Source organism: Crotalus tigris, unplaced genomic scaffold, assembly GCF_016545835.1.
Source record: "Crotalus tigris isolate CLP2741 ecotype Arizona unplaced genomic scaffold, ASM1654583v1 scf7180000018115.866842, whole genome shotgun sequence".
NCBI classification, from domain to species: domain Eukaryota; kingdom Metazoa; phylum Chordata; class Lepidosauria; order Squamata; family Viperidae; genus Crotalus; species Crotalus tigris.
Window position 1 is genome coordinate 252,495 of NW_024096832.1, and position 15,718 is coordinate 268,212.

Below are 15,718 nucleotides of genomic sequence, written 5' to 3' on the forward strand. Positions count from 1 at the left end.
TCTTCAGGCACATGAAACAGTGGCTTGCATCACACTGTTTTGACTATGACAATGCGTTTCATGACGCTGTTACAGAAGTGGTAGTCAACCTGGTCCCTACCGCCCACTAGTGGGCGTTCTAGCTTTCATGGTGGGCGGTAGGGGTTTTGTCCGATACTGAAGCACTTTCCTTTTTTTAATTTAATTGACTTTTTAAAAAATTTTCATAGCATTATTTAAAAACATTTTCATTAGGTTTTCATAAAATTCCCTGTGACAATTTAAATTTCCAAAAATATACTTTTTGTATCGCTCGCACATAAGTTTAGTTCACATTATGTAAGGGAAACTAAATGGTGTATAGTGCGACCGCAAACAAAAGAGCCTCATCTCAGGATAGCTCGCGCATCTCCCCCCACACCACCCAGCTGTAACAGACAAGCAGAGCTGGTAGCTGGCGCCTCCCCAAACCCAATCCACGATGCACGAGAGGCATGCACAGACAACGATACATGGCACAGGCTCTTTTGTTTGCGGTCGCACTGGTCAGTACGCAGTTAGATTTGTGAGAGTGAGCACATGCCTACAGCTTCAAACAAAATATTGTGAGTCCATGTCTCAAAAAAAGAAATACACTCATGGCTATTTGCCAAAGTATCTGAAGATGGGTTTCATAGAATCTGTTGTAAATAAACAACATCCAATGTGTTTATTGTGTCATAAAACATCATTTAATGAAGCCAAGTCGATTGCGAGAACATCTTTCTACAAAGCATCCAAATGATAAGGACAAGCCCATTGAATATTTTCAGGAAATATATAAAAAATTTCAAAATTGTTCAACAATCATTGCATCATTTAAGAAACAACATGCAGCGAACGAAGATGGATTAATTGTCGCTTATCGCATTTCACAATTAATTGCAAAAAGTGGTAAAAGCTATAATATTGGAGAAACTGTAATAATACCCTCTATAAAAGAATTTATCTCAACAGTAATGCATCAGGATATACCTGAAATTTTAAAAACGTTGCCCCTAAGTGATAGCACAGTAAAGCAACGAATTGAAGAAATGGCAGTTAATGTTTAAAAAAAGTATTCTCCAAAACTCTTCATTTTCCATGCAATTGGATGAGTCTACCATTGCAGATAATAATGCTTTATTGATGGCATATATTTGATGAAAACAATACATTACGAGAAGAAATGCTGTTCGCAATAAATCTCATTACATATACAAGAGGATTATCTATATTTAATACTGTGAAATCATACTTTATAAAAAATAATATTCCTTTGAATAATATTGTTGCATGCACTACTGATGGAGCACCATCAATGGTAGGTCGCATCATGGATTTATTGCTTATTTGAAGGAAGAAGTGCCAAATGTTTTATGTATTCATTGTGTGGTGCACAGACAACATCTTGTAGGAAAACATCTAAGTACAAGTCTCCATTCATCATTAACTATAATAATTCGAGCCATAAACAAGATCAAATCCAATGCAAAAAAATGATAGAATGTTTCAACAGCTTTGCCAGGACAATAATGAAGATTTTATTACGTTATTTTTGCACACAGAAGTTCAATGGCTGTCAAAGGGTACATCTTTGGCTCGTTTTGTAACATTATATGATAGTGTCATACAATTTTTTGAAAGTAATAATGAGACCAATCTGTCCACAGTTAAAAACAGTAAAGAATGATGCCTTTTATTTGGCAGATATTTTTAAGAGATTTCATGATGTAAATTTGCAGCTTCAAGGAGCTAATAAAACTCTTATAGGTTGCCAAAGTATTGTGTCATTATTTATTGACAAACTTGAACTACTTCGTTATAATCTATTGAAGAGAGAATTTCATCAGTTTCCTGAATTATCATCTATAAAAGATGATGTAACTCCAGGGAGAAATTGACAGATTCAGTAACCACCTCAACGAACTTAAATTGGACATGGAAAAACGATTTGAAGATATTTTGAAATTGAAGGTGTATGACTGGATGAAAAATCCTTTTACTGCAAATATTGAAGAGGCTGATATAACTTGCCAAGAAGAACTGTTAGAAATTAGATATGATGAAGAAAGTAAACATAAATTCGATAGTGGTGGATATGAAAACCTATGGCAAAGTAAAAAAATTCCTGTCTTATATTCAAATATGTGGAAAATTATATTCAGTTTATTGATACCTTTCCCTACCTCATATCTTGTGGAATCAGGCTTTGTGCTGTTAATCATATTATGACCAAGGAAAGAAACCGCCTGAATATTTCCGAAAAAGCAGACCTTCGTTTGTTCCTTACAAAAATTGAGCCAGATATCCAGTATTTAGTTTCGCAGCATCAGTCTCAGGGATCTCATTAATAATTTAATTAATTAAATGTAATTTCATCAGACTTCATGCTTCTATATATGCAAAGTATAAATAAAAACAATAGTAAGTTGTTTTATAAAGATTTATTCTGCCAAATTTAGCGAAAGTCCGACATAAAGTATTTGGTAAGTAATTATTATTATATGCTTCAACTTGCTGTAACTCTGCTTTATAAATTTTATAAAGTAAAGTTACTTCCCTACTTTATAAATCACCATTACTGTGGAACCGGTGGTGGTTAGAAAATTTTACTACTAACAGAGATACAAAAGTGGGTGGTAGGTATAAAAAGGTTGACTACCCCTGTGTTACAGGGTAGCTTCATTTCCAGGCAGGAGATTTTTTTGCAGAAGGAATTTCAAACCTTGTAAGATATTATGACAAGTGCCTCAATTTGAATGGCGATTATGTTGAAAAGTAATGTAATGTAGTTTTCTAATGTGTATACTAAAAGTTCTGTATCTGTGAGTGTCTGTCATTGATAACCAAACAGAGGTTTATTTCCGAATTGCCCTCGTATATTTAGTCCTGAATCAGGAGGTCATGTTATGTCTGCTTGCCCACTGCTCGCATGGAACCATCCCCTCTCTCCTTCTCCCACCCACCAGTCTGCAAAGCCGAAAAGGTTGGGGAACTCTGATTTAGAAAGTGGTTACTGTATCAATCTTTACATTCATTTGAGATTGACTTCCAACTAAGTAGGAGAAAGTAGCATGTACTCCAGAAGTTTTCATAATTTGATTGTTTTCCAATTCATCCTATTTGTTACCACTGTAAGAGAAATGTGGCTTCTCACACTTGCCTCCGAGGAGGCAAAAATGAAAAAATGGGTGAGGCAGAAAACACATTTATGAGAAAAATTATCTACATGAGATTGCAGCAACCAGTAATCTTTGCAACATCTCTCTCTCTCTCTCTCTCTCTCTCTCTCTCTCTCTCTCTCTCTCTCTCTCTCTTTCTCTCCTTGTTTAGCTACAATATCTCCAGAACCAATTACAGTCACTAAACAAGGACTACCTGTACTTATTTTAAAGCCTCAGCATGTGGTAGCATTGGTGTTAGTTAGGATTTTGGGAAGGGGACTCGCTAGCAATTCTAGAGCTATAGGGCAGAGTGGGAAGTTGAAAAAGCTTCCAAAAGAAAACAGTGGCAAACTACTTCTATAGTACTGCCAAGAAAATGAAATGGATATGAATATACTGAGGTTAAGGATATCTTTATTCCATTTCATTATTTATAAGAAATAAATTATTGATTTCCATAATAAATTATCTGTTATAGAATTTTAGCTTGATGCCTAACATGGCTTCTTTCTTGTCTTCCTCCGTGAATGGCAGTTTTCATCATGAAAGCATACAGCTAATATTCTCAGAGTGATAATTACTGTGAATTGTTTGGATCCTGCCTAAACTAAGTGTTCTAAGTCATTGCACGTACAAACATAATTGTACATTCTGATGTAATTAAAAGTGAACACCAATATTTTAGAATTAAGGGGGGGGGAAACAGTTAAAAATTGGGCTGCAGTTTCCGGAAGGTTCTGATTTGCTCATTATATCTCTCTTTTTTTTATTTTTTTAGGAAGGAAAAGAAGAATTAATAACAAATACAAATAAACAGCATTGAGTAATTTATATTGCCGGAAATGAAGTTAGTCTGTTAGATGTGTTTTCTTGTAAATAGGTCCAATTACTGCACTCTTAATAATATTGTTTACGGATTCATTAAATGTGACATAATTTAATGGGTTCATATTAGTTAAAACCATCATTATAGTATTACTATGAGAAGGTTTGCAATCTTGTATTTTTCCATATACTCTGCCTATTTTTGGTTGTCTTAAATGTTCAGAAACATCTGACCCAGCTAACACAAATGCTGTACTTTCATGTTCTCATTAAGTTTTTAAATATTTAATTTTCAAATTGTGAAGGTTCATCTGCTTCTCTGATCTACTGCCTTTTGTAATTATTATGTAAATTTCTAGATCAGAGTTCTCCAACCTTTCCGAGCTCACGGCCTGGAAGGGAGAGCAGCTTCCAAATTACTGCGTGTGCATGTGTGTGCACCCATGCACAAACAGGGCTGTGGGTGCTAGCGCGAGTGGGGGGGAATGCATGGCCATGCACGCGTGCCCTGACCAGCCATTTCTGCAGCCCGCTGGCCAAGAGCCCATAGGTTGGGGATCCCTGTCCTAGATCATTCTTAGGCTGACAAGTAGAATTTCACTATATTCTTTTATTTTTCTTGTGAAATATTTTTTCCTTTGAGTATATTTTATGATATGCTACAGGTTGCTATCGAAATTGTATTTATTATGTATTTATAATTGTATTTAATTGCATTTATTAATTTATTTTCTGCTTTTTTTATTTTTTTAAAAAACAGGAACTTCTATTAGTCATTGGTTATAAAATAAGTAGCCAGACCATTATAGTGACTGTTCCTTCCTTTTGCTGGAATTTTGGGACTGGAAGTAATGACCCCCAATGAGTGGAAATATTCCCATTATAATTAGTGTGAATAAAAACATTGTTTTGTAGGTGGGAAAACCATATGCTTGGTATTAGAAAGTTGTATTCAGCATTGTGCCACTAAAGACACTGTACTGATATTTTAACAAATATCTCAGAATTATGAACTGGGATTCATAGTTACTTGAGTGTGTCTAATGGTTTGGGTACACCCAAAAGACTTTTTTAATACAGGTTTGAATACAATACTAAGCTGTCATACCATATACTATTGCAATATATTGTTGTGAGTCGTCCCAAAAGTGCTTTTTCAGGAGGCAACTGACTTTTTTGTTTTTCTTTGAAGACATTTCTCTTCTCATCCAAGAAGCTTCTTCGGCTCTGACTGGATGGTGGGGAATGGAAGGATTTATAATCCTTAGAGATAGCTGGTCATTTGCATTCTTTTAGAAGGTTGTTGAGGCTGTTTGGAGGTTTACCTGTGTCCTTGGGGTCACCTGAGTAGTGCAAATGTGTGTGGAGCCTTCTTAGCTGCAGGATGTTTTCTGCCCTGCTTGCTCTGCAGCCAAGAAGGCTCCACACACATTTGCACTACTCAATTGCACTAGGACAGGGGTCCTCAACCTTGGGAACTTTAAGACTTGTGGCTTTGCTGGCTGAGGAATTTAAGCTTTGCTGGCTGAGGAATTCTGGGAGTTGAAGTCAACAAGTCTTAAAGTTCCCAAGGTTGAGGATCCCTGCGACTAGAACATCAAAAACTCCCCAAATTTCCAATCACATATTCAGTGCTCCAATAGGAATAGCAGATCCAGTGTGTGACACTGTTCTGTGAATAACCTGGGACAGATCATATATAAAATAACAAGGGTCAGTCTTGCCCCTTAGATACTATTAATATATTATCATGTAAGCTTCAGATGAATGCAGTGTATTCCTGAGAAGGTTATATATTTGTTCAGGTGTTGTGATTGGAGAGAAAATGATGAAAAGAGAAGTGAGAGACAGAATACTGACAATTAACAAAGTTGTTAGGTATGATATAGACTTTCTTGTACTAATGTACTAGTTTACATATGTAGTGTGATAAAAAGACATGGTGTCTATGAAAAATTGTTACATTTTCTAATATTTTCCATCTTCACTTCCATCTTTCTAATATTTTCCATCTTCAATGAAGTCAGATTTAACAATTTCTTCTATGAAGGATGGCCATTTTGGGATCAATAATAAAGATAAAATCTTCTGTAATATATTTGTCATATATCTTTATTCATATGTCTTTAACCAAACTCTTTTGTTCTTTGAAAATGTGGAAGCAGCAGAGCCCATATCTGCAGTTTTGTGGTTTAAAGAATTTACAAGTTTAATTTTTTACAGTTGTGTAGTCAGGAGAATATTTACGAGAATTTGTCACAAATCTCAGAATACGTTAAAGCACATTTAGGTATTTCTCATACTTATTATCAGATTCAACTGCACACTACAGGAGCAGGACTATTTATACTAAGAGGAAAATGGGCTTATTCCAAAACAGTATTATGAAGGAAGAGTTACCTTTTGACACAGTACTGTATGTATGTTTTATTCCAAGTCCCTCTAGCTTCAGGATGACCATACAGATTCTTGAACTTACAGTCTAGTATAACAAATGTGGCCATTAACACACAGAGTTCTCTATTTGGCTATATTTTGAACAAGTATATATCTTGGAGATCATGAAGTTATTGACACAAGTGAAAAGAATTGAAGTTGATGGCTGCCAATCAATAGTCACCCAGCAAATCATTTAATATCCTCTCTTTTATTGGGACAGCACAGCAATTCAGTGGTTAAAGTTCGAGATCTGAGGTTCATGTGATGAGGTGAGCTCCTGTCCTCGCCCCAGCTTCTGCCAACCTAGCAGTTCAAAAGTGTGCAAATGCAAGTAGATAAATAGGTACCACTTCAGTGGAAGGTAACTGCACTTTGTGACATCATACTGTCACATGATCATGGAAATGTATTCAGACAGCGCTGGCTCAATGGCCTTGTAACAGAAATGAGCATTGCTCCCTATAGTCGGCAACGATTAGAGGACTAAAATCCCCAGGGACTCCTTTACCTTTATCTTTCACCTCTCTGTTATTGTCTCTTGATTTTCACTGTTTACATCATGTATAGCTTCCTCTAGTAGCATCCAAAAGTAAGATAATACTGCAGTTTTTAAAAACATTATGCTTGAGAGTACATAGAACTGTTGTTCCCTGAAGGACTTATCAAACAAACAAACAAATGAGAGGTAGTCATAGTCATATATTGAACCAAGCTTTCTCTTAATTCTCACTTTATGGAAAATCTTGTTTAGAGATGAATCCCCCATACTACTCTGTAGTGCAGAATCTTTTGTTGTGGTTGAGCAATTCCTATTTAAACAAGTTCAAGACAGGATAAGGGAATGTGGTGTATGTGGAAGAAAATTCTGCTTAATGCAATGGGTCTTGTTTACAAGTTGAACTGAAAAGCATAAATGCATAAATAAGCAAAATCACTTTGCCTGCTTTTTTAAATCAGTTTTTTCCCCAATGTTAGCTAAGTGTAATTTAATGAATTCAAACATTTTTTTAAAAAAGAAAACAAAATATAACTTTGTGATGAACTCCTGTTTTTGAACTTAGTTAATCAAAGATTATAAAAACCAGATAAAAGAATGTGCTAAGGCCAGCCGAAATATATTTTTAACATCATGTTGTTAATATTTGTAGTTAGTGTGATTTTCTAAGTTGTGACTCTCTATATAGGGGGCATCCCAGAATTTCTCATTAAAGCTGTAATCCTTCCCATGGCATATTTTTTGCATTCTTAACTGCAACCATATTTAAATCCACAATAACTTTTTCTAGTCTATTTCTGAGTGTAGCTTTGTTATACTAATTGTAGAACAAAAGATAAACGGAGAATCTTAAATAATGGATAAGACTCCACTATATTATTTGAATAATAATAAAGTACGTGTAAATACTGTATAGGAATATCTCAATCATCTAACTATGGGGGGGGGGGGAATCTAAGCAAAATTACTCCATGCAATAGTTGATTTCGCATATCAAAAGATGACTAGTGAGCAATGACCAAAATATTTAGCTTTTTGCAATATTATAAAATATTATCATTGATAATATTTTATAATATTGCAAAAAGCTAAATATTTTGGTAAATATGTAATTTTCAGTTCTATATTTGCTGAGTTAATGAAGAAATTCAGTAATGAGAGAAAATGCAGTTTCTTGTGTTCATTGATTCTCCTTATTTCCAAAGTGGAAAAAGTACCTTTTAAATGCCTTTTAAAATAATTAGAGAGCATTTGTATAGGATAGTCAATAGCCAGTGTTATTGGAAATACTAAGCATATTGTTTAGGACTTACAAGTGTGTATTTGTGACCAGATGCACATTTTTGCTTACTCTATCATCTTGTATGGTCCACCTACCTTTTGCTGCATGCAATAAAAGATGGTGTTGTCCTCCACCCAGCTCCACTTCAGAAGTACTGGCTTCCATCCTAAGCTATCTTAGGCTTCCTCGTGATTAGTTTACCACAATTCATTCCAGTCTAGCAACACCAACTCTGATACTATAGCACTAGGCATATCTGTCCTTTCTAGCTGGGCTGCCATTTCTTTCTAGGCTGTTGATGGTCATCAATGTATTCATTTATTTTTTTAATTTTTCTTCCAGTAAATTAACAACAGCTCATAGAGTTCAGTAAATGTCCCTATCCATCATAATATCCCTACTGCCACCACACATGCATTCCACCCTTACATGTCTCAATAGGCACCTTTTTGATTTCTGCTCACTGGTTTCTTTCCCATCCTATGCCCACTGTATTGCAATAATTCCCTTTGCTTAAAAATACAAACAAAACATTAATTAGCAACATAAGAATTTTGGAACAAAACTGCAAAATTTCACCTAATTCTATTTCTTTCTTTCTATGAACCTAAAGCCTCAATTCATAATTGCCCCAAATTTCTATGGACTTATGGTAGAAGAACGAATGATAGAATGATAGAAATGTTCCCTTTATTTTAATCATTGTAGAAGCAACACTGGTCTAATATTGAGAACGTCAATGGGGGAAAAGTCTGAGTGGTAAATGAGAAAATAAGGCAAGGGAATGTGAGAGCATCCTTTCTTACAAACTTCTATGAAAGCAAAGGGGAAATGGGGACAACTGAAGAGAGAATAATAACTAAAAGGAGAAGCAGCTGCTGATAGACCTACCTGTCCAAGCAGGCCAACCAGGATTTCATCTCTGAATGGATGACAAGAGCAAGAAGCAGGGGAACAACCAATCCTCATTCCAACCCTATTCCGAGCCAATGCAATCTCTCCATGAATCACTAACAGAAACTTGTCTTAAAAGTTTATAGTAGTTCTTGAGATGAGCTCTAAAACACATGCTTTCTAGGTATAACATTTTAACTGCCTTCTATATATTTCCACTAAGAACAATGTCTAAGTTTACTACTGTGATAATCTTGTCTTCAAACATTATATTGCATTTAAGATTGCATCTCTAAATGTATTTATTGGAACATAAATCTCATTGAATTCAGAGATACTTTTGGGTAAATACAGTTATTGCATTGCATAACAGGCAAAGTAGCTTAACAGACTGTAAATAAAAGAAGATGCCAAAATCTACTGACCCAAATATTGACATTGATCAATCTGCTGAGCACAGATTTACCTTTGTACTTTTTTAAATAGTTCACATTAAACTCTAACTTGCATCCATTCTGTGTGTGTTTCCAAAGGGATCAAAATGATAATGTACTCAACATCTAGGAATAATAAGCTAATTGGCAGAGAACGCTAAAACCTTTTGGATTTATATTTAGATTTGATTTTTTACCAATACTAATAACTTTGGAATTGAAACATCCAAAAGACAACATCTTCAAAATGTATTAAACACCCAGTTTTGGAGCTTACCCACTTTTCTCTTCTGGGTTGAGATTCTCGCTGGTAAAGAGCAGCAGCATCAGAGAATTAGATCAGCCTTCTCTACGACCTCACTGCAGACAAGGAAATGCAGAATGTATTTAATTCTGCAAGAAGGCAAAACAGTTGGCTTCACCTTGACTGAAGCTTTCATAAAACTATTAAGCATTTTTACACTAACAAATTGTACAAGAAAAGCTTAGTTTTAGATAAGTCACAGCAGAGCATGAGAGCAAGTTCTGTTTAGTGGTTAAATCATCAGGCCAGAGACCATGAGTTCTAGTCTTAGGGGTGCAGTCAGCTGAGGGATCCTTGGCCAGTCACACTCTCTCAGCCCTAGAAGAGAGTCAGTGGCAAACTATTAAAAAAAAAAAAACCTCGCCAAGAGAGCTGCAAGGATGAACCTGGGCAGTTGCCAGGAGTTCAATACTGTCTTGAAGACACAGAAAAAGAACACCTGATAACTTGATCCCATGTTGAGCTCTGAATAAATGGAATGCTATATCTGTTTTCCCAAATCTTCTTTTCAAATCCCGTATATTCAGTAATGTGAATTAGTGAGAATTAAATTGCACCTTTATCTTTCCAGGAGACCTCAGTATTTAGGAAGGAAGTTTATTACTGTATTTGATTCTGGAAGATTAAAACAAGAATTGTAGAAACTGTATTACTAAAAAATAATAACTTGCAGACAGTGTTTATTAAAACAGCAACCAAAGCAAAATAAAGAAATTAGAAAATCAGCTGTTCAACAGTGGGTGAATTGTTGGCCTCTTTTCCTGCACTTAGATTTTGTTTGAAACAAATAGTCTTTTTTCTCAGGTTTCAGTGAACTGAAATTTTTAATGATAAACAGAGTGTTGTAGCTCACATTATATTAGCACATCAAGTATAATAGTCAACATGATCTTCAAGGTGATTAATAGGAAGGTTCAAATTTTGCAGACTTTTGGAGCAAGTTATATTTAAGCTGGAGTATGTCTGGATAGTAGGAAAAATGTTTTGTGTATCTTGACTTTGGACTATTGTTTAACCATTGCTGTAAGTCTATTATTTATTAATCTTATATGAACTTTGATCAGACGTCTGAGAAAAAGCCACATGGCTTTTGTTGGGAATTAGCGTTGTCTGTTGCCTCTATCTCTATCTCTGTCTCTCTATCATCTATCCATCTTAGTATTGGATAGAAGAGACTTAAAATGTTCTCATTAAATTATATATTTAAGCTTTTACTATGAAATTTTTACTGTATCTTTTCATTAATCAGCATTTAAAATATGATCCTTGGCTTAAAGCTAAGTGTGCATATACACCAGTATTTTAGGACCCATTTTCTCTATCATGTCCTTTTGTCACAGAAAAATTAAATTCAAGCTACGTACAAGATATTTTCATCCACTGTATGATAAAAATATGCATTTATTATGCTTAAAAATGTGATTTTTCACAATACACCTTTCCAAAACCTTTCAAATCACATTTTGAATATCAGGAGATAGTTTGAGGAAGGGAGAGGAAGGAGTGAAAGATAGGCAGCTTCAGAAAATTAAGCAAGAAGCATCCATTGTGTAACCTTCTTTCCTCATCTTGACATCTAAATCTCTTTTTGTGTGGCAAATTTACCTATACTCTGTCTACAGGACAGCAAGGAAGCGTGAAAATCTGGCTCTCTTCTTGCATCACTTTACATGAGCCAGAAAGAAGTTCTGAAATAATGAGTCCCAGTCCCAGCCCTGTAGGTTTCTTCCATGATTAAAGATGGGGGAAATCAGACTTCTAAATTAAGGACAACATGAGTAAAAGACAGGTCCCGGCTGCACCTCATAGACCATTAAAAAAAAGTGTACATGCAGATAGGACAGAACTAGTGGACTTATCATTATCTGCATTCTCTTTTTGCATATTTGTTCTACACACAAAAGGTAGGTATCAGCTAGGACTTACATCTGTTTGCTTTTTCTGGAAGGTTCTATATTGGGGTAAAAATGTAATTGTTGCTTGGTAGGCACTTGCTAGACTACACATTGTAATATCAACTTGTTGATAATGTAAGCAATTAGGGACATTCCTCCAATTGTACAAAAAAGGAAGCTGCAGAAATGTCCCTTTTGCAACTTATAACACTAGCATTACAAGGTACAGGTTTGTTTTGGTTTTTTTAAGCTCAAAGTTCTGTCAGCTTCAGGTTTTTGTTTTTTTAAAGAAAATAATCCATTTCCTTTGACTGATTCCTTTGATCTGTCTCTTGCAATGTTTCACAAGCACTTTGTATTTGCCAGTATATTGAAGATATAATTGCTCAAATGGGGGGAAAATGTTAGAATATGTATTGTATGTTGCAAAAGGGATTCAACAGAAAGATAAGATGCCTAGGATTTTTTGGCTTAATCTCTATTAACTGAGGATACACTATAGAACTATGCATTCTATAGGAACTCAGATCTATATTAAAAAGAAACTTTTACATCATTATAAAACTATTTGTCTCACAAATGTGAGCCAATTCCTCTTCTGTGTTGGTTATCCAAAACTTTGTTTGTACTGAACTGATTCTGTTTGTGTGTCTTGCACACTTGAATATACATATTTATAAACCACTGAGGGGAGCCATTGGTCAGTGTATATTCATATCTGTTAAAGTCAGGCTCCCTTTTGAAACAGCAGAATTTGACATCTCTTTCAATCAGCACTAAAGACAAGAGCCCACTATGAGGCACTCTTTACTCATATTCTTACAGTTATGCTAAGGCAGCTAAGTCATTTGGACATGTGTTATTCCTTCATTCATGTTTTCCTTTCAGTAACTCCAGAAATGCTATTCTTTCTACTATATGCTTGTTAGGAACAAAATACTATGAAACACATCTTCGAATTCTTCCATGGGCTGTTCTATAGTTGACATCCAAGAAATGCCTGAATATATTATTTTTGATAGAATAAAAAATTCATAATAGTTTCTAGACCATTCACTATTTTAGATCAATCATTCTGGCAATGTTGAAAAATCACTCCTTTATAACTTTAAAGATATACATTTGAACTTGTGCCATGAAAACATTAGTACATGGTTTTCAAATGTTTGCATGTCACAAGTACAAAATCAGTCTAAAAAGTACTAAGAAAATGCAAATACCTAATCAGTTGTGTTCTCAGGGTTAGAGGTCACTGCATCTGCCTTTGTTCTTTTGGATGTCAGTTTTCTATTACCAGGTCTCCATATTAATGTACTTCTGTTTCTGATGAGCAATTAAATATGCATGTAAATGTAATTACATGTAAATGTAAAATAATAAATGCTCAGCATAAAGATGAGTGGATATTCAAGACCTTTTTTTCCCAAGTAGAACCCAATTCTTGAAGATCTCTTCCCTGCCACACCCTCAACAGTGTTGGTTTTACCCATCAGGCCAAAATCGTTTTTGTTTTTCTCCATATTTTCACATATTAATATTATTAATTTCTCCTTCCTCTTTGCATAGTATTGGATTTTTGGAAAGATTATTGTTTTTGTTACTTCTATGGAAACTATTTTGGCAAAATATTAAACTACACATATGGCATGACCCAGCCCTTGTACTAATTACAGTGGGAGAGTTTCTCATTTCAGTCAATTGGATATTAAAATGCTTAACGTTGATTTCCCATGCTCATATTTCATCTAGCTACATCCAGTATTTTGGGCAAAACTTCCTTTCTTCCCTAATTCATCTTGGTCTGTGTTTCTTACAAACAGTTTTCTATCCTTCTGGAATAAACTTGAACACAGCTGGGAATGGTAGGCTTCCAGGGAGAATAATCTCTGGTATTAGTTGTTTCTGTTCTACCAAAGGAAATGTTTGGTGCAAGTTGTCTATTTCATTTTTGTATTACGGTGTCTCTTAGATAAAAGTTGAGACGTACAGTAAAGGTATGCTCCAAATATTTTCTACTACATTGGAAGGCCAATCCAATATTTGCAGTTTTAAGTTAAACTCTGAGATTTATTTATAATTGCTTTGTTATTTTGATTGCAGAGGCAATTATCTCTACCAGAATTTATATATTCAAGTTGATAGAGTATATGTCCTTATAGCTCCTCTGATACATCTGAGCATTTTTTTTATGGGCATGTGGGTGTTAGTTTGGCATCACGTTCTGAAATGGTTGCTTCCAGCCTATTTGTAATAATGTAGATAATATTAATGAAATCCTACAGTTAACAAACGTATATATACAAAGCAAACACTACACACCTTTGTGTACATTAATATATGTGAATCTACACTGGTATAAGACAGTTTAAAATGTGATTGTAAGGATTAAACAGCCTTTACTGTAGAACATCTTAAAGTAACTTATTCCTTCCTCCCTTTATATATATGAGCAACTGTGGTAAGAGCAAAGGAACCAGGTGATGAAATATGTGTTGTATTATAATACAAATTCCCTGACATCAGGATGCAAGTATAATGGGTATGAACTATGATATCATTGCATTTGTCATCATTTTGGTATAGTCTCACCACTTTGCAAAAGCCTGTGTAATTCATGGACTTTAAAAGTACCCTTGTAAAAAAAATGAGGAAATATTATAAGAATTACACATCTTTGGAACATGCTGCTATGCAAATCTTGTTAAGGCTAGGAAGTTCTAGCTATTTAGCAAAAGACCAGGGAATTTCACATGTTTGGCATACAAAATGCAAGAAAAGAATCTCCATTTTTTTAATGCTATGTTCCTCTGCAAAATATTTGTTCCATTTCTCTACTGTAGAGCATTAACATTCTGGTTGGCATAATCACACTGGCCTAGAAAAAGGTTTCATGTTGACAATATGTTTAGTCTATTCTACAGCTTTATTATTACATATACAACAATGTGAATTCACCAGTTTTTTAGCTGGTATTGGCCTTCATTCAAATTCTTCCCAACAACCTAAGATGTCATAATGTATCAATGTATTATATGTGTGGATCGAAGCAGTATAGCCTTTTGTAATTAACATATGGAAAATCTGTCAATACATAGATTTTCTATGTGCCATCCAAGGCTTTTTGATATGGTACCCAGTGTGCCGAAGGCTATGGAACCATCACTACCAGATTATGGCATAATCTTTCAACTTCAATTTTCAGATCTTCAGATCTTATCTTTATGATCTTCTCCAGTTCTTTGTCTTGTATTCTATTATCCTCTGATACTGCCACTTCAATTATCCACACTTTCTTCTTTTCAACCAGAGTTACATCTGGCATGTTATTCATCAAGATTTTATCATTTTTGTATTCAGAAATCTCACAATATTTTTGTAGTTGTTTATTTTCAATTACTTTTGCAACTATACATTCCCACCAATTTTTCATTGTTGACATGTCTAATTATTACAGATGTTCCTGTGAAGCATTGTTTTTGTAATAAGAACATTGTTAAGAGTAGTTTTTACAATTGTTCTTCTACACACCCCGATTGTGTCATTCTCCCCTGACCCATTTCCCCTCCATCCTGACTTACCTGAAATCCCATCAAAATATTTATCTATTATCACATATTAGACAGGTTCTAGAGGTTTACATAAATATAAAAAGTCTATCAAAAGAAAAAATGTAAATAGCATTCAACATCTATTGGCTTGCAAGAAGCTATTTTGAATTATCTGGATTTTTTTCCCCATTCTCGTCTCCTTAAAAAGAAACAATTCATGCGACTATTCTGAAGATTATTTAAAGCAAAGGTAAATGCAAAGAGGTGAAGCCTTGGAAGTTAAATTTGGAAAAATCTTTTGCGATATTGTGATTCTGCTATTGGGAAACCATTTTCTGTCCCACTCCTAACACCTCAGTGAGCCTCTGGTTTTTATTTGGCCAGTGTCTGATTTAATCCAGCACATGGTCCCAATCTGTGAAATGCAGTTGATCAGC

General features: G+C 34.8%; 1 protein-coding gene across 11 annotated transcripts in view; it reads left to right on the top strand.

Moving 5' to 3' along the window:
• Positions 1–15,718, top strand: part of ADGRV1 (adhesion G protein-coupled receptor V1) — a 255,607-nt gene that overhangs the window by 163,532 nt on the left and 76,357 nt on the right. The window contains exon 85 of one of the 11 annotated variants that reach the window (XM_039348047.1): positions 3,943–4,051. The exons of the other annotated variants lie outside the window; for them this stretch is intronic. Coding sequence (XP_039203981.1) covers positions 3,943–3,987 — 45 coding nt within the window. The 3' untranslated portion in view covers positions 3,988–4,051. Of the gene's footprint in view, positions 1–3,942; positions 4,052–15,718 lie in introns of those variants that run through there. 11 annotated transcript variants of the gene reach the window in all.